The 19,975-nt window shown below is 38.2% G+C and overlaps 1 protein-coding gene across 2 annotated transcripts in view; it reads left to right on the forward strand.

Moving 5' to 3' along the window:
- The window catches only part of FHL5 (four and a half LIM domains 5), a 44,999-nt gene extending 32,406 nt beyond the window's left edge, over nt 1–12,593 (forward strand). The window contains exons 4-5 of one of the 2 annotated variants that reach the window (XM_057489436.1): nt 3,060–3,246; nt 8,200–12,593. In XM_057489436.1, the coding sequence (XP_057345419.1) occupies nt 3,060–3,246; nt 8,200–8,363 (351 nt within the window). In that variant the 3' untranslated portion in view covers nt 8,364–12,593. The remainder of the gene's footprint in view (nt 1–3,059; nt 3,247–8,199) is intronic. The other variant, XM_036890383.2, reaches the window with a different exon arrangement.
- Nucleotides 12,594–19,975: the final 7,382 nt, after the last annotated feature.

A 19,975-nucleotide genomic window follows, 5' to 3' on the forward strand; every position in this document is an offset into this window, starting at 1 on the left:
CACCTGTTAACTTGGGCGCCTATATCCTCTAAGCTTGTATGTCAAAAAGTCACTCACCTCTGTCACCTTGATTAAACCTGTCTGTATTCCATAAAATATGTATGATGTTGCCCAAGAACATCATATATATTCTGATATGTATGTTGTTGACCTATCAGGCATCATACATTTAAAATAACACTCTAAATTGTTATCAGAAATCTAAATCGTGAGAATATACTGGATTGATACAGTAGTTCCTAAACATTTTTGAGTGATAGACTCCTTTGGCAAAACTTTTAAGACCATTTGTATATTTGCATCTGGGCAGCTAGACGTCTCACTACCTATTTCTACAAATACATTTACAAACACACATGCACACACAGTCATTTCCTACATATATTTAAAATACTAGAACTGCATTTAAGGAGGAACCAACAAAGTCCTAAGTGATAATTAGTGAGTTACACTATAATAATGGCCAAAAATTACAATTGGTAATAGCATGACATGAATCAACTTACACCTGGAGAGGCCATTAGCCCACCAGAGGCACTGACTTGGAAAATGACTTTACAGGCAACAGTCAGACCCTATGACCCTGTGACATATCAAGCTCTGAAGAATTAGCAAAGTCAATGCATTTAGAAACTCATGCTGGAAATAAAATTTATCTCACTTAAAAACAAGATTTATCTCACTATTATGAGGGACAACTACATTGGCCGTTTTTAGGTGCAATGTCTCTTAAAAACTTACACTAAAAGAGTAAAGAGATGTGTGGGAATTATGTTAAAATCATTTATTGGACGCACAATATAAAGTTTCTTCTGATGTTATAGATATTTTAGGAGGGATTTCTCTAGTACATTGGTGCTGAACACTGTGTGAGGCCGAGGCCCTGGCATTTCCCAGGTTATAGGAGCCTGTCCTATATTTAGGACATGATTTGAATTCACAAAAAATTTATGAAATGTTTATACTGGGTGGCCGACAGATCACAACATGCCAGACTGTTTTCTATTTAATTTTTAAAACCACAAGTCCTTTAAAGAAACCTGGATATAAATGTTTCTGACCAAGGTGGTCCAGTCTGAAGAAAAATGATTTGTTTCGACCCAAACCAAAGAACAAATATACAAGAAAATAATATGGGCAAAAACTGTTCAACAACCAGGCCCTTGGAACTTTTTCCATTGACTTTATTTTGTGAAACTAAAACTGATTTCTACTAAAAAGCAGGTAAGCTCAAACTACAAAGGCTTTGAAATCAAACTCCTGAAGTTTCAAGCAGAGTATTCTGCAATCCACTGGCTGATGTTGACTGAGTACAAAATCATTAAGCCTCCATTTTGCCAAAGAAACTTGTTCTAAATCCTGGGATCAGTCAGTGGTAGAAACAGAGCTCAGATACCAGACTTCATCTTAGCCTGTCTGCTTCTTCAAAGGAACATAATAATAAGCAAACTGTTTTTAATGTTTCAGAGTTTTTTCCCCCTAATTAACAGTCTTTGGGGTATATATCCAATTCTGTTTTGCTGTGAATACATTTTTCAAGTTTTGAATCTTTTAAGCCTTGCCTATTAATCATTTGACCACAGAAGTCGAAGGAATCTTGAGTTCTCCTGTGCCTGTGGTAAGGCATTTGAAGTCAGTAGGGGAATGTTTTAAATTGCTTTCGTTCACACACACCATTATGTTTCCCATTTATTTCTTTAGAATAGTATACTTTTTTTCTTTCAGAAGAAATAATTTTTCTATCAAACATCCTCAACTTTTAAGATATTTATTGAAAAATTTAAAAATGTCTTTACAATAATCTTTTCAAAAACTTCTATCTCAGACAGCAATTTTTAGGTTGTCAGCAATAAGATGGCTTACATTTTCTGTATCTCATTAATTTGGATACAAATATTACAGAAACCACCTCAGATACCACATTGCTTCAATCATTAGAAGACACATACATGGACCCATTTCAAATTCCACAGCCACTCCAGGAGCACAATAGACATGGATTTGAAAAATGCTATGACTTAAAAATTGCTGCCCAAGAAGAGTTGTCCAATATTTATCCATCTGATTCTAAACAACAATGTATCAGTCTTTTAAAATGTAGAATCTACGGATTACACTGGTTTAAAAATATATATTATTTTATAGAGGAATAATAAGCATCTCTGACAAAACCCTGGCATGCCACACTTTATGATGTCAATGTATAAACAGTGCTTGTCACTTTAAGTCCTGAAGCTAAAGACCCCATTGCCACAGCACTCCATCGGCGCTAGATACAGTACTGCGGTTGCTTTCCAAACATGTTTTCCCTCGGTGGTTGTTCACTCATTCAACAAGGTCTTAACCGCCTTTCAGTGCAGAGTAACCACACCTGGGTATTCTGTTAATGGTTAAGTTGGTTAAGTACGCCGGCGGTGAAATCCAGCTGTGTGCGTTTGAATGCCAGCTCTGTGTGACCCTGGCAAGTGACTTAACCCCTCTAACTCTAGTTGCAGTTCATCTCTAAACAGGGAAAGGTGATAGTCCCATTGTGTTGGCATGTGGAGAATCCTGAACAGGTCATCCCTTAACGCAGGGCTGAGGGCTGAAGCACATAATGGTGCTGAACAATTCCATTCACCATTGTTACTGCCGGAGGAAAGTTTTCAGGGAAAAGTTGCTTCTTCTCAGCATCCTTAAAAGTTAGGCATGAAAATAAGAATATAGTGTCGAAAACATATTAGCTCTAGTGGAAGGTCTTTGAAGACCAACAAGAAACTTCGAGAAAGACAAGGCAAGGAATCCAGAGCTGACGTCTTTTTCATCTTCCTGAGTCCTTAATGGCCCTGCCTCTTTTCTGCTCCACTGTAGGAGAAAAATTAGGATATTTCTCGCCAGTTCCACTTCACCCCTGTAGCCTTTTGCTTCTCATATTGATTCAACAAATCACAGGAAAAAGACATCCTGACATAAGGCGGTAGAGTAGCAAAAGGACCACTTGCGGACATGGAAGGGACACACGAAGGGCCTGAATTGTGATGGTTTCCATGGTCACTGACTTTTTTGTGATCCTTCGGCAGGTGATAACTTCAGGTGGGATAACGTTCCGTGACCAGCCATGGCATAAAGAGTGTTTTCTGTGTAGTGGCTGTAGGAAAGAGCTCTGTGAGGAAGAGTTTATGTCCAGGGATGATTATCCGTTCTGCTTGGACTGCTACGACCACCTTTATGCCAAGAAGTGTGCAGCCTGCACCAAACCCATTACTGGTGAGTTCTTCAGTTCAGGACAGTCCTACCAGGAGGCCACAGGGCCATGTGAATGCTATGGCGTCAAGCAGGAAATGCAAGTAAAAAATTAGATGAACGTTCCCTCATGTTTCCCTTTGAGATAAACACACATGGGTACCCAAATCTAAACACAAATACTACACAACCCCTCAAGGCAAATATGGAGTGTAATTAGCATAGCTCTGCTCTGTAGAAGGTAATTAATACTCAACCTAATGGTACTAACTTATGTAAAGTAATAATTAGAGGGAGGAGAAGAACAGGGTGAGCTGAGAGTCCAGAGAGGACCGCCAGCAGGAGGCCTGATCTAAGCCAGACATTCCAGGATTTTAGTGGGACGGATATGTATAAACCAAAATCCTGCTTAATTTCAAACAAGGATGAAGGAGCCTTAAAATAGAAAAAGTTTTAATTAAATGCAGGTATTGTACAAAAATCTGAAGCTATGATAATAAGGGTAGCATTGGTCAGGAATTAAACTTTAAGATGCTTCTAAAAAATGTATTATTCTTTTTTCTCTCTGTTCACTTGCAAAAAGTTTTGATTAAGAATAGATGAAATATAATGATACCATTCTGCTGAAGGAACTAAATACATGTGACAAGATTTGAAAATACAGTTGACCCTTGAATATCATGGGGCGGGACACAACACCCCATCCAAACAGTTGAAACATTTTTACTCCCCAAAACATAACTACTAATAGCCTACTGTTCCCCAAAAGCCTTACTGATAACTTAGTTGATTAACCCATATTTTGTGTTATGTGTATTAAATACTGTATTCCAACAATAAAGTAAGCCAGAGAAAACATTTTCCAAAGTGTTGCAAAACTCCAGAACATTCCCTGTTTTATTTATTGAAAAAAAACTGCATGTCACTGGACCTGCACAGTTCAAACCCCTGCTGTTCAAGGGTTAACTGTACATATGTGGTAAACTGACCCATAGTAAGTAGATTTTCAAGGTACAAAAATGTATTATATTTTCTTCAGAGACATTTCTAAGATGCTAACGTTACAGTGAGAGAACTGAAGCTGGCATGACACGGAGAAACCCAATAGCTAGCTCTTCTTGCAGGTGATTTATAGCCACTGCATCATGTGGCAGAACTGTACTTCCATTCCCCATTCCTAGAATTCTTAGATCATATTTTCATTTTTCAGTTCAGTTTATGCTACATAGAATTAAAGATGAGTTCATGTCTTTCCTCTCCTCCATCTTCAAATATATCACAAAATTGAAAGTTGGATCTTCTTCACACATCTTCAAAGAAAGAAACGAGTGCCCTGCAAACCCAGCATGGCAGGCTTTCACTGACTTGCAAGGGGGGCGGTGGGGGTAGAATGTTCCCTGGATGAACAGAGATGGGAGCACGGTCCTGTCTGTCTGCACAGGGCACCATGCTTTTTAGAATCACTCACTGGCTCACAGACTGCATCTGGCTGGCGGGCATGTTTTGTTTGGCCTGCACATGTTTGGAAGCAAGTAACATAAAAGACACCTCTGCAGCCAAAAGTAAATGAAGAGCCTGCCGGGGGTTAGCAGACTGCCCTCCCCTTCCCCCAAGGGGCTCACTGTCATATCAATCTCTGTGGCTGCCCCGTTGTGTAGGATAAGCCCTCTGTGTTCTTCACACCTTGTCTCCATCACTCAGCTATGTCACCTCCCCACGCCTTTCAAGGGCTCGAGTTGGCAATTCCAGACTATTGGCCTCCAAAGCTTGGGCCCTTAACTACTCTGCTCTCCTGCTTCTGCACATCTGCCCGCTCCTGCAGTCAAGAGAATAAGCCACCATCCCTACCAGTTTTAGTTAGAAAATGGGACGACCAGAAATACAGCAGTACCTGGATCTCCAAAACCTCTTAGTAGAATCTGCAATCACAGTCCAATAGATTCAAAAGATTCATTCAACAATTTTTCTTGAACTGGTCAGGGAAAAAAGGGGGGCTTCCATAAGGGAAGTAGGAAATTAAACAATGCAAAATGGGTCTGAAAACTTTCTAGGGACCCAAATGGCTAATACTGATCTTCAGAGAGCCTACATGAGCCCTGAATGTGATGAATTTCGACTCTGATTCATCACAGATTCATGTGTCTGAGTGATTTTTTTTCTGATGGATTGTTTCACAAGAATCACTGAGCCCAGCTTAGTCGGATTCAGACAGGAAAACCACATTGCACTGCATGAAACATAAGGATGATCAGGAACCAAAGATTTTACCCAAAAGTAATCCAAATACAGGATTATGTATTTGATTTACAATAATCAGTCTTTTGAAAATCATCTTAATCTTCTTTGGGCTCTGTGATAAAGAGACACCAAAGACTAAAATGCCAGCCAAAACTTCCAACTCACTTTATTATCTTTTGATCTGATTCTTATATATATTTAGGCTCTGCAGTAGATCTTCTTTAAAATTAAGTTCTTTGAACTAATGTACCATTGGGAGTTCTCCTACTGCCATATATTTATCTTCTGAAAGTTGCACATTTAAGCAAGCAATATTTCAGCCAAAGAAACAATGTTAGATTATTTTCAAAATACATTTTACATTAACCAAATCTGTCTATAAGTGTCCAGATGTAATTTTTAAAAATCCCGTCACAAAGAATTTGGTTCACTTGAAGTCACTCCTCCTCTAAGATGGGAATAACATTTTAAACTTTCTGGGATAAATGAAATGGCTTGATGTAGTGTGGAAGGCTCTCAGCTAGGGAGTAAACACCTTGACCTTGTCTCTGCCCCTGACCTTGTCTCTGCCCTCTGGCCTTGTCACTGGGTGACCCTGAATAAATAACTCATGTGCCTTATTTGTGAAAGGAGGGATTGAAAGAGTCACACCTTAACTTTCTTACATTTCAATTTACTTTGAGTAAAAGTTTTAAACGTTATGATGTCTTCAGAAAGGGATGCTAATGTTCCTGGTTATGTTCCTTACAAAAGATACATTCAGTCTTAATTGGGTGATATTAAGAGCCTGCACTCTGAAACCCAGTGGCCTAGGATTAAATCTCAGATCCGCCACTCACCATCTGGGTGATTTGGACAAGTGGTTGAACCTCTATGTCAATGTGCATCTGCCAGGTAGGGCTGATGATAATAACTACCCATGAAGAGGAGGTGAGAGTTACACGGAGTAACACATGTGAAGGGTGTGGAATAGGGACTGACCCATCTTCAGTAAATGGCAGCTCCAAAAATGCTAGCTTTCTATTCTACCAAATTTTCAAGAATTAATGACGCGAGATAAAACCGTGTCCCAGAGAACCATTTCCTAGATGACTTTCTTACTGCAGAAGACCTTCAGGACCTGAGGGCATAAACATTTCCAAAACTAAAAACAGTTTACAACCATCTCACATGTTGAGTCAAGTTTTTCTTAAATTTCTGCTATCAGATGCTTCTATTTTTTTCTTTATAAAATTCTAGAATTATTTTTACATTTGCCATTTGTACAAGCTTTATTTTATACTAACAAAACCAAGAAAAACTTTGAGCATCAAAGGCTAGATGTGCAATAATCAGTTTTATGAACAGGGATGATTTACGTATATATAGAACATTATTCTTGCAGCCAGCATATTCATGTTTTGAATAACATTAAGGAAATTAATTGGTTCATTACTGATTTACTCTTATTAGAAGGTAATGATGATAGCATCATAAATAAGCAAGCTATAAATGTAATCAAGCAAAGTAGAGGGATTTCATGTAAATTATCATTGAACCAGTAAATTATATGTAAAGACATCAAATAACATTTCTAGGATGGAAATAAGGGCTCATTAGCATGTGTAAGGACAGTTTATCTGAAATGGAAGGTTCAGTCACCTTTTTGGCTTTACCATTCCAAAAAGAATGTTTGAAAATTATATGTGAATCAGCACATGAACAACTTTAGCTCCACTCTATGGATGATAAGTAAATCACAGGAAAGTCACAGCACAAAGACAACTTAAGAAACCTTGGCAAATAAACAAGGATGCAAGCCTGGGGCATCCCAATCTGTCCTGATCCCTATACCTTTTCTCCTTTTCTGCAAACTTCAAAATCAATTCCTTGGACTGTACCCTGGGTACATATTAGGGATATAGAAATCCCTATATTTCTTGAAGACTTGAATTCTACTACCTTTCTTAGAAATGCTGTGGCTCAAGTGAAGCCCCAGTTGATGTGAAGTAAGCTGACAAATCACTTCCTAGAGAGTGACCTTTGGGCAGAATGGTCCCGGTGGCTGGGGGCATCAGATTCACAGGGGTTTGTCACAAGCCTAGGCTGAAGTTGTCTCTGGACAAGATGATAATGTTGTCACCTTAAGCTAGCTACATGATAGTCTGCATGAGATTTCCTTTTTGGGGCTTTTAGAAATTGTATCCCAAACCATAATATGACCAAAGGACTTTATCCTCAGTAAAATTAAACATGGAAAAAGAGGGAAGAGAAGAAAACTAAAAGTTGTTAAAACATCAGACACCAAGCTAGGAGGCACACATTTATTTTATTATACCTTAATTTTGCTTCTATGAAAACATGGTCACAAAGAGAAAAAGGGAAGATATTCATACTCAGGTATCACTGACTTCAAAGCCTGTGCCCACTTCCCAGTGCACCTCACTGCACTTCCCCAGCTGTCCAGGCAATCCTCATCTGTTTCCAAAAAATCCATGCTTTGCAAACCCAGCTTCCTCCTACTTTTGTAGATTATGGAAAAACTTAGGTGGGGATTGGGCTGGATCTCACCTGCCTATGGGTGACATTCTCAGAAGGACGCATGGCCACGGGGGGTGCCAGCATTATTTTTTTAGGATACTTGCGTCTACCTGAGTCTTTCTCATCGCTGTACCTCCAGGTCCTAGAACAGTACCTGATAGAATGCTCACCCAGTCCTTGGGAAGAATAGATAATTCCCTTTCTCCAATTCCTTTGCAGGTCTCAGAGGTGACAAGTTCATCTGCTTTCAAGACCGCCAGTGGCACAGCGAGTGCTTTAACTGTGCGAGGTGCCCGGTCTCCTTGGTGGGAGAAGGCTTCCTGACCCAGGACAAGGAAATTTTCTGCCGCAAATGTGGCTCTGAGATGGACATTGACATCTAGAAGTAGACCGTCCTTCCCCATCTGAAATCCACGTTGTTTTTGTTCTCACTAAATCCGTAACTCGGCTGAAGTAGTTTTTCTCATTTTAGTTTAGAAAATATTAATGTAGAGTTTATAGTGGAAGAGTTTTTGCACACATTCTGATTGAACTGTATTATAAAAGCTAAAAAAAGGCACAGTCTAACACAAATGAATATATACTAAATCACAAAGGCACCTCTCCTTGCAAAATACTGCACCCTACTGTTAGAAACATAGCAAAATATCTCTTTATTGTAATCAAGTATATGACCTAGACCTAGAAGCCCTGGATGTTATTACTGGAGACGTTTGTCAACACTGCAGAGTAAAAAGGAAATTAAGAAATCAAATAGAAAGATGTAGGTAAGACTGATGTTTGCATTCCTGGCTAGCTAGTTATATAATGCATGATAGGTTGCCTATGAATGGCAGACGAACCAAACTTATCAGGAAAAACTGATTATCAACATCACATTTAAGAATTCTGTCATTTTCTCATTCTTGTTTTGTTCACACATACTGACTTTGGAGTTGAAAAGCAAAGCTGTGATTTGCCCTCATCCACACTGCTTCTACAGCTGGTTAGTTCCTGTGTTTAACCCATGGAGTCTGAGAATTATGGATGCTACGTCTCTCTCATACTCTGCATAGGCATAAAGGTGTCCTTTCTACCTAGGGAAAACAAAGCATAGGTTTCAACACATTTTGTATTAACATTTTCAAAACCCACAGTGACTTTTCTAAATACTTACAGATTCCATGAAAGGAAAGTCTGTTCTTTCAAAAGAGCTAAACAGGATAATCATTGTCCCCAAAGACAAACCTTTAAAGTAAATAGATCCTTAAATCATCGCTTGTGGAAATGAGTTTTAGGGAAGGGATTGAGTGTTGGAACATGACTTTCATCCAGATATCTAAAGGCATAATAGAATGCATGATTAGCTCTGAGCCTCATGCATTTTGCCTTCTAAAATTACACAGATGATTAATAGGAAGACATAAAAGTGGGCTTTAAAGAAATCTAGTAATAATAAGAACCGAAAAAGAATAATTCACTGCTGATAACTCATGACCTGCAAAGCAGTACAATAGAGCAGTGCAGGCTGTAGATGAACCTTCCCCACTGTTCCTTCACCCAGTGCCACCTGCCGCACCCCATGCTAACCAGGCTCCAGAGCTTCAAGCTCCTGCACGACCCTGAGGTGCACTCCCAACCAGAAGCAGACATTCTACAAATGAGCAGCAATTACTGATCACAAGAGAAGTAACAGCCTTAGGGAAAAGCCTACCACCATATGTATATCTTTCAACCAGATGTCAATTGATGATGTTTCTACCTAGCTGCCCCTGGACAATATTTTCCATGTTATGTGGGACAAATGGAAAACAACCTCGGTTCCCCACAGTGAATTATCACCATTGTAGCATCACTTGGGTGGGATAAAGGGAGGTCAGGAGAAGAAACCCACACAGACATAATATTTTTATAATTGTCTACTCTGATTACTGCATAAGCATTAAAGGTTCTGATTGAAATCTAATTACATGCTGTGGCTGATTACAATGATTAAAATAGTATCACAGGAGATTCAATTAAAATTGTTATGGAAACACAATTTTTGAAACAGTTTAAACTGTAAGGACATTTGGAGATGCTAACAATTTAGAGATATTAATGAAAAATCAGACTACATAGGCTCTTTGAAAGATATAGTTGTCTTTTTTTTGTCATTTTCTCATATTCACATTGTAAAATATAGGCAAAACTATCAATATTTTTCCTGCATTGTGAAATTGCATATGTGGAACTCACTGTACCAAATGGTCTATGATCTAGAAGCAGGAGTGCCTTACATACATGCAAAACCAAGCTAAGTCTGGATAGACACACAACATTGCTTCAGTTAACTCATTATAGATAAGTATACAAAATGTAATGTTTTCTTAGTTAAACCATTGGTCATGTTTAGGTATTTTGCCTTCGATGGGGTGGGGTGCGACTATGAAAGTGATCAGACATGCATTCTATCTGTATAATTAAAATCACGGAAACATTTCCAAGATAAAGAGATTTTGTCATCCTTCGATACGTGTACTTAAATATATGTACTTTCGCCTATACATAATGCCACATTCCAAATATGTATTCAACATACACTATGTGCCAAGTTAGAGTGCAAGCTGTTGTGAGTCTGGGTGGTGGGAGGGTAGACCTGGGCATCAATGTGGGAGTGCCACTCACAGAGATCTTTTCCTACAACTTATAAAAGGCGCCACTGTAGACTAACACACGTATGCATAACAGCTCAGAAGGCTTCATTAGACTTACATACACACACGGATAAGAGTAAAAATATTATACTACATAGTATAGCTGATCTGAGGTCAGTAAAGAGAAAAGTTCTCTAACTGGCCTGCCCACAGGTGGAGGGGACCTGCTCAGGGCACAGTGGGCTCCCAGTGGTTCAAGGACTTACATCTGTGCAGGCAGAGAAGCAGAAGCAAATCCTGTCTGTGTGTCAATAACAACCAGATGGCCCGGAAGTAGCAGGAAGACCGTGCCAAAGAGCAACAGGAAATGCAATTGCTTGAAGAGAAAAGGTCAGATGAAGGGAGAATATTAAATCTTAGGAAAAATTGTTTATATTAGCTAAATGAGGCAGTAAAACATTACGAACTATTCTTAAATAGAAGAGAAAAAGCATCAGGGCAGGGTTTGAGGACCACTGTGCTCATGATTCGACCTAGAACTGTAGAGGGCAAGTTCCAAAGGCCAGGTCTCCTTATGCAGTAAGACATCTCGTTAGTGCCCCCAGAAGCAAAAAGGTAGAAGCATTTGTTGATGCAAGCCAACAAGAGCTGTATGTACTGCTGGAGACGAGTATGCAAGCCAACTAGTCAAAGTATTCTATGTTGTCATGTTAGAATTAAAGATGACAAAGAAAAGTCCAGAAAAGGATGTCTGTGTCTGTGATAATAGGTAGAGAACCAAGGTTTCAATTTTCACTTAATAAAATCATAAACATGTAATATTGGAACAGTTCAGTGAAGTGTGATAGGGCTGTTATCATGGGTTCAAAACTTACTAAAACTTTAAAGGAAATATTAAATTACGATGGCGTAAAAGATTGACCAACCTTTGTAAAAATGGTAACATTGTCACAAAAGGCCTTGCTTAAAAATCACTGCAAAATTTGTTACTGTAAATTAAACATATGTCTGATGATAGTAACGACATTTTTGAGTTTAAGAAAAAAAGGACTTTTAAAATCCACTTTGTGTATCAGTAATAATTCATATTCTAAATGAGAAAATGATCGTTACAGTATGTTTTAGGTATATGTAATTGAGCACATACATTATTCTCAAATACATTTATAGATACAAGGTTTATGATTTCAGTTAATACCATTTTTACCTGCTTTACAAATTGTGATTTTCAGGAGTTTCTTGTACTGAATAAATTTGCTTGGTACATATTTCTCAAATTGTTTTTAGAGATTTAGTTTATACATTAACTCTGCATGTATGAGATGACTTTGTAGCATTTCAACGTTTATTATATAAGGGGGCATGATTACTTTTATCTTCTTGTCCCACCCATTTTTACAACACCCAAATTATACAGTCATCATTTCAGAGTAATAACATGATTGAATTCTGTCTGACCCAAATAAGAATGCCTCTCCCATTGAACTAGGAGAGCCATATCTGTGCACTTTCTTACAGTGATCAAATTTTAAAATATTCTAAACTAGGAAGAATCATTTTATTTCTAATTATCATTCCTGTGATTCTAAAAATACTCTATCAGAATTCAATTGGATTTTGCTATTTAACTGAAATAGTCATTTGCTAATTTCTTATTCTTTCTATATTGGAGAGATTTTTTAAAATTCGTAATGGTTTTAAAGCTCATGGGTACAGATCAGTAGTTGCCAGAGGCAGTGGGGAGGGGAATGGACAAAATGGATGAAGGGCATCAAAAGGTACAAAGTTCCCGTTACAAAAAAAGTCATGGAGATGAGATATACAGCATGGTGACTATAGCTCATATTGTATATTTGAAAGTTGCTAAGAGAATATAGATGGATCTTAAAAGTCATCATCCCAAGGAAAAAATTTTTTTCATATGTACGGTACTTATTGCAATCATTTTGAAATGTACACAAATATTGAATCATTATGTTGTACACCTGAAAACTAACATAATGTTAAATGTCAATTATACCTCAATAAAATTTCTTAGTGGTTTTGAACTCATACATTATATCCAAAGCAAAATTTGTGTCTACAACACAGGCCTTTATGAAATTTTGGCTCATCTACACTATAAGCATTAGGTTCTTTCCAGAACTGCATTAGATCACGAATTCATTTAATACTGCCATGTATTACACAAAGAAGTATTTGGAAGAACATCTCTCACCAAACACTTCTATTTCATTTTCAAAAATTGCATGGCTTTGAAATATAATGAAATTCCCACGGGCACTCACAAGATAAATATTATGCTGTGTAATAGTGTTTCTTCAATGTAAGAGTCAGAATATCACTAGAAATAATACTTGCTAAGATATTACTTTTATCCTGAACCTCTTCCCCCAGAAACATCAGACCTTTAGATCTTCATGATTCAACCAGAAATGTCCCAAGTCTCAGTGGGATAGCTGGGAAGAAGTGATGTGGGAACTTCGAGGACCTCTTCCCAGGGGGAGGTAAAGGAGGTCTATCAAAATTGGGGGATGTCATTAGAAAGAGTTGACCCTACAACTTCTCTGAAGTTACTGTATTTGGGTTTTGTTTTGCCAACATTACAAAAGGATACCAGGAGTCTCACGTGAACCACCCAACTCAGGAGAAGTTAGAAACGAGTCCATCTATGGATTCAGTCCATCGACATCCTTGTGGCTTCCTAAAGGTACTAAACATGCATCATCCAGAGAGAATCAGAGACTTTTTTTTTTCAGAATTCTGGCTATGCTGAATTTCCCAGATGACTAGCTTTAGAACCAAATACTCTGCTAAATATGAGGATGGGGGAGAGAGTTCTCAAATTAGGAGCCAAAAGGGAGGGGAAAAAAGTTGAGATTCATGCTCAAGTTTGAGACTATAAAAGAAATAACAGGGTTTTAGTGTATCTGGAATGACTGAACGGTATAGCTTGTGGCTGAGAAAGAAGACAGCTCACTGTGATAGAATTATGATCCATATCACAGAGGAGCAAAGAATATGTGGGTCAGATATTTTCCCACGAATGGTAATAAATTTATGGAGTGGATGTCCACAAAGGATTCTCAGAATGAGGAACACTGATGAGCTCAACAGACATCCACTCAATGACTCGAACAGTGATTTTAAATGCTATTCCCATTACACACAGAAACAAAAATCAAGTTTGATATTTATGGAGGTCCACACATGGAATCCCAAAGGCTCATTCTTTCTTAATACGAATGACAGCCTATCTCTGGTTTGTGTCTGTAGCATCACTTATGAAGCTAAGAACTCCAACCGAAGCTCTCAAACAGGAAATGAATGGGGGAGGATAGATAAAGGAGATATGGAGAAAAAAGTGTGGTGATAAAAATTTGACATTCCTGAAATAGAAAATTAAATTGAATCTAAAAATATTTTTTCCCTATATAATAAAAATTTTCCAGAGCTACCAGGCATTTACAGGAAGCAAAATAATGGACTCCAAAAAAGAAAAACTGTTATAAAATTGTGGGCTCAGGAACTTTGGTATCTGTCTCCTACTCTCAAGGGAAATTACTCTCTCAGATGCCAACAATAGTTATTAGCCAAAGTCAATAATCGCTTCAACTTTCTGTGCTGTTGTGCATATTTGCTATTGTTGGCCTCCCCTTATTCCTTCAAAATCTGACTCTAGCAATCATTTCAGTGTGCCTATGTATACCAATTCCCTGTTGTGCATTTTAAATGTACACAATTTTTTTTTACAACATAAAATAATTTTTTTAAAAAAGAAAACAATACTCCCAGGCAGTCCTCATCAGTAGGTTCTCATAGCAATCTTGGAAACAGATTCTCTACAATAGTAATGATGTTAAATATTCTTCTTACGCTTATGAGATTTTTTTTTTCATGTTCAATACACCTGGCTCATTAATACATTGCTGGGGAAAGGAAAATATTTCTAGAAGGCAGTTTGGCAATGTATACAAAGACAGCCTTCAATTGTTTTCATAAGCTCTGACCAAGAAATTCCCATTTCTAAGAATTAAACTGTGGAAATCATTGGAGAGCCACACAAATATTTCTATGCTAGAGTATTTATTGCAAGGTTGTGAAAACAACCCTGATCAAGAAACTAACTAAAAGATCCACATAAAAGGGAATAATGTAATTAGAGTACATAAGTGCAATGAACTACTATAAAAGCAGCCACTAAAGAATAACTTTAAGACTAACATGGAAAAATGCTCAGGGCCTTTTTGAGTGGAAATAAAATGTTACAAAACATGCATGACATAATCCAATGTTGCCGTTTACATGTGAAAACATCTGTGAAGAAGTATAATAAAATATTGACACTATCACAAAAACATCTTTCTTCCAATGGTATCCATGACAATAGTTTCTCTTGTGACTCTTAAAACTTTGCCTCCGTCACTGGTACACCATTCTTCTTCTATCTCCTACAAATAAATATTCCTAAATATTCTGTCTTCAAGTTTCTTGTCCTATAGTTTCTCTTTCAGTGAACTCATTAGTTTCATGATCTCAATTGCCTTTTCTGTGTAGATAAGTCCCAAATCTCTGTCTCCTGTCTTAAATTCTGAGTTCCAGATCCTTCTAGGCAGCTGCAGCTCAATATAATGTAGACAGCTTCCAGCTTTATTATCCTTCCCACAAATCCCACTTACCTTCCTGTGTTCCACATCTTAGTTAATGCATTATCCAAATAAAGCCTTTATAATGTATGTCTTGGGTACATGAAAAGATACTCGATACGATCGTTCATTAAGAAAATACAAATTATAACCACGCCAAGATGCCATTTCACGTGAACTGAAATGGCTATGATACGTAAGGTAGACAATAACAAGGGCTGTCAAGATGCAGAGAAACAGAGACCCTCATACATTTTTGGCAGGTATGTAAAAATGGGGCAGCCACTTTGGAAAACATTTTGGCAGTACACCACCCTGAAATCCTACTCTTAAGGCATCTACCCAAGATAAATGGAAACATATGTCGACACAAATGTTTATAGCATCATTACTCAAAATAGTCAAAACGTGAACAACTCAGTGATAAATGGATAAACAAAATGTAGCGTAGCCATACAAAAGAGTATTATTCAAGCACAAAAAAGAATCACCTAACACAACATGGATAAACTTTGAAAACATTGAAGTGAAAGAAACCAGACAAAAAAGGCCACATATTGTATGATTCTGTCAATACCCAATGCCTGGGAAAAGCAAATTTAGGGACAGAAAGTAGATTTCATAGTTTTCTCAGGCTGGGAGTGGTAATGTGATTAATTGTTAAGTGGACACAAAGGATCTTTACTGAGGAGGATGGAAATATTCTAAAACGGGTTTATGGTGGTGGTTGCCCCACTTGGTAAAATTACTAAAAATCGTTGAATTGAATACTCGAAATATGAGAATTGTCTGATATGTAAAATGTATCTCAATAAATGTTGTGTTTTTTTTTAATGGACCTTAGCTTTTCCTCTCCCCAATCCCTTACGTCGAAGCTCTGTAAGAAAAGCCACAACTTTTTAATTTTTACCTTGCAGGCTTTTACCATTTCCCCCAAATACCATTTCCCTTTCATTTTTATCGTGCCTACAATTCTCCTCCTTTTATCTGCTTGTCAAAATTTCAATCAAACTCTAAAGCCCAGATCAAATTTACCTTCTATGTGAAATCTTAATATCCCTTAGAAAAATGTAATCATCATTCTTCAACTTTTTTTGCAATTCTGTGAGAACTTTAAACAGTTTGATTTACATTAGAGTTAGGAATGGGAGGCCATCTAATTAAAAGCAGATGATATTCAGAGTCAGTGAAACTGGGTTCAGATTCCAACTGTGTCATTTCTTTGATGTGTGACATTTGGCAAGGCTACTGGACTCTCTGAGCCTCAGTTTTCCCATTTTTGATTAGGGATCTGTAATGGAAACTTGAAGAAGCTGTTGAATATTATGTGAAATATATGCATGTTGCTTCACATCTACCTGGCACATATTTAACTTATTAATAAGTTATGAAATGTCAGTTATCACCTTCCTTCCCATCCCCTCTCTACCTGTACATCATGCACTTAACTCCTCTTCCAGAAACACAGTGCTTAGCGAGTTGTCTGACACTTGGCAAATAATCAGTACGTATTTACTGATACCAATTTCAGTTGTGAAACTATTATTGCTGTAATAGTATTCTCCGTATGGTGCTTGCCAATAGCCATGATTAAATAGGTAAATCCCTTTACTACTCGCATTGATCATCTTACACGGAGTTTCCCACGTGAGAGGCCAGCTAGATTGCAAACAACGCCTGTGATTTCAAGCACCTGCTTTGAATTTTTCAATTTGCCATGATGTTTCCTCTGTCCATAGACTACTGATCTCTCGAGCACACCTCTCTCAACCAGCATCCCCGTGGCTGTCTTAAGATGCCTAATTTTCAGGTGCTCTGGAGAACAACTGCCTATATTCGAAGCTTCTCCTTTTCTTCAGAGTTACAGCTCTCTCCTGTTCCAGTGTTTTCTATCTCTTAATGTGTATTCATTCCCTTCAGACATAGTTTCAGAATATCCACATAGTTACTTTGGGTTGAATTCCAGAAAATAAATATCTAGCAACTTTTTTGAGTCCATATTGCCTGGTCCTTAACCAGCTTCTGCTGCATGGTGCCTTTATATTAAACTCTGGGGCTTCTAAGTATAGGAGTCGACAGCCAACAAATGTGTAGGAAATGTCCTGAGATTCAGGGAAATAAAACACTCTGGGTATTGAAATCTCAGTCTAATTCTCATTCTTAGGTTTTTTACGAGCTCTTTCTTTAAGCCTCATAAGAAGTATGTGTCTAGCTGCTAAAATGAGGCCTTTGCCAGTGTATTAAGAGAATGATATCAAAACTCACAATATTTTGATTCCCAAATGAAAAAATAAGGTCCTTTAATTTGCAGTTCATTTTCTCACTGGGAACAATTTTTGAAAAACCCTCAAAAAATGATCATCTTTGTGAATAACAGGAACCTTAAGGAGAGAGCAATTCCCCTGCAGACACATCTGATGCTAACTGCAGGCAAGGGGAGGGGACTCTCCCTTCGTCCTTTACTCGCCCATAACAGACTCCAGGGTTGAGCGCTCAACGGTCCCCAGCACTGCAGAAGTACTTGCCTGCGCTTTCCACAGCAACCTAGTAAGGTGGTACTTTTAATTATTCCTGCAGTGCAGATGAGGAAATTAAGCTGTAAAGAGGTAAGATGATTGCTCTCAGTGGTTACAGTATAGGGGCGCTTTGACTCCAGCCCCCTATGATGCCAGGTTAGCTAGTGACAGTGCCGGATACACTATGCCTCCTCCGTCCGCAGCAAGCCCAGAGACCTCATTGCACATCATTTCCCACAAGCCCATGTCCTGCCGGTCCCAAGTCCTGCTCCACCTCTTGGATAGCTCGCAAGTCTGTATTCTTCTCCTCATTTCCGTGGTGCAGGGCTTCATTGCCACTCAGTTGGATTCTTGAAATTACTTCCTATTGGAATACATTCCTAGGCCTCCATGGCCTCATTCTTTTACCTACGCTACACACTTCCTCCACCAAATAAATACTTGGTAAGCAGTGCCTGGTCACGGCTCCATCCTACTCAGCAGCGTTCGTTGACTCTCCGTTAGAGCCCCTTCAAATCTAGCCCCACTCTCTGTGCTCAGTCCTCTCTCTGAGGATTCCTTCTGCACCGGAATATAGATGCTTGAAGATGGAGTTTTTGTTCTATCCACCATCATATGTGCACTACCTAGAGCAGAGCCTGGCAGAGTAGGCACTCAGATAAGAATGAAGAAAACTTACCTTCAGCTCGACCTTATTATTAATTACTCCTAAAATAAATAAATCCCAGATTTTCTCCACCTTGGTTCCTTTGCTTAAAATAGTCTCCGCCCTGGGGAGTCCTCCCTAGCATCTCCACTTGTGCAATTGAATTTCTATTAAAATGTATCCATTATTTAAGTTACAGCTCATAAGTCAACTTCTCCAGCTGGAAAACATCCTTCCTACCCTCTGTCTTTGTTTAATGATAACTCTGGTCTCACACTCACTATGTGTACTTTGAATTATAGTTAATTCTCCCCTATTAATTTATGAGAACACTAACTCGAAAACAGGGCAGTCTTATTCAGGTTTGGATTCCATATAACGTTGGTATAAAATAAGTCTGACTACATGCTTGTCTATTTTTTTAATTGAATTGAGTCTCGGGACAAGCCACTTCTGAACTTCTTCTTTATAATTAGTAAATACTGATGTAAATGTAAACAGCAATGGTGCTAAGTGTCTGGCATGGACTGAATCCCTCCAGCAGTCCTATGAGGCAGGTACCATCATTATCAGATGGGAAAAGTGAGGCACAAAGAGATGAAGTTCTCCAAATGCCCACAGTGCGTGAAGGGGAGGCCTGAATTTTAAATCAGGGGTTTTGGCTGCCGAGCCTATGATCATAGTCTTGGACACTACTACCTCCAACATCAGAAGGGAGAAATTTTAAGTAGAGCCAACTATAAACACATGTATCTATACCACAGGTCTGTAAGTATGCAAACATTTAGAAATTGAGCATACAGTTTTTCCCTTGCCCAAGGCAGATACGTTCCAGGACTCCCACTGGATGCCTGAAACTGCATATAGTACCAAACCCTGTATATACTGTACTGTGTTTTTTCCTATACAAACCTACTTACAATAAGGTTTAATTCATAAATCAGGTACAGTAAGAGATTAACAACTATAACTAAAAATGAAATAGAACCATTAAAACAATATGGTGCAATAAAAATTATGTGAATGTGGTCTCTGTCTCTCAAAATATCTTACTGTACTGTGCTCACCTTCTCCTCCTTGTGAGGATGTGAGATGACGCCTGCGTGATGCTATGAAGTGAGGTGATTGGCAGAAGCACTGTGACCTAGCGTTAGGCTATTGGCCTTCTGACAGTTCGTCAGAAGGAGGATCCTCTGCTTCAGAACCAGGACCGACTGAGGTACTAAAACCAAAGAAAGCAAAATCTTGGATAAGAAGGGACTGTTGTATTCAGATTTATATTTTGTGAGTGTGCACAGTTTTTTTAATAACATGAAGGGAAGTGACGGGACAATGAATTTGCTAAATAAAAGATACATTAATAAATAAAAATGGAAGAATATATTTGAGGAGGAGGTTGTGGCAAACTCACTGTTTTACTAACACAAAAACATTTCCTTCTAGCAGCAGGACACTTAGAAGTCATAGCTTTGTGATCATGTTGATGCCTTAATATAAAGACAAGGTTTATATGCTTGAATTATCCACTAGATGGCAGAAAATTGTTACTGTCCAAAGCAACAATACTGGCTT

The sequence above is a fragment of the Manis pentadactyla genome, chromosome 12 (assembly GCF_030020395.1).
Source record: "Manis pentadactyla isolate mManPen7 chromosome 12, mManPen7.hap1, whole genome shotgun sequence".
Classification (NCBI taxonomy): domain Eukaryota; kingdom Metazoa; phylum Chordata; class Mammalia; order Pholidota; family Manidae; genus Manis; species Manis pentadactyla.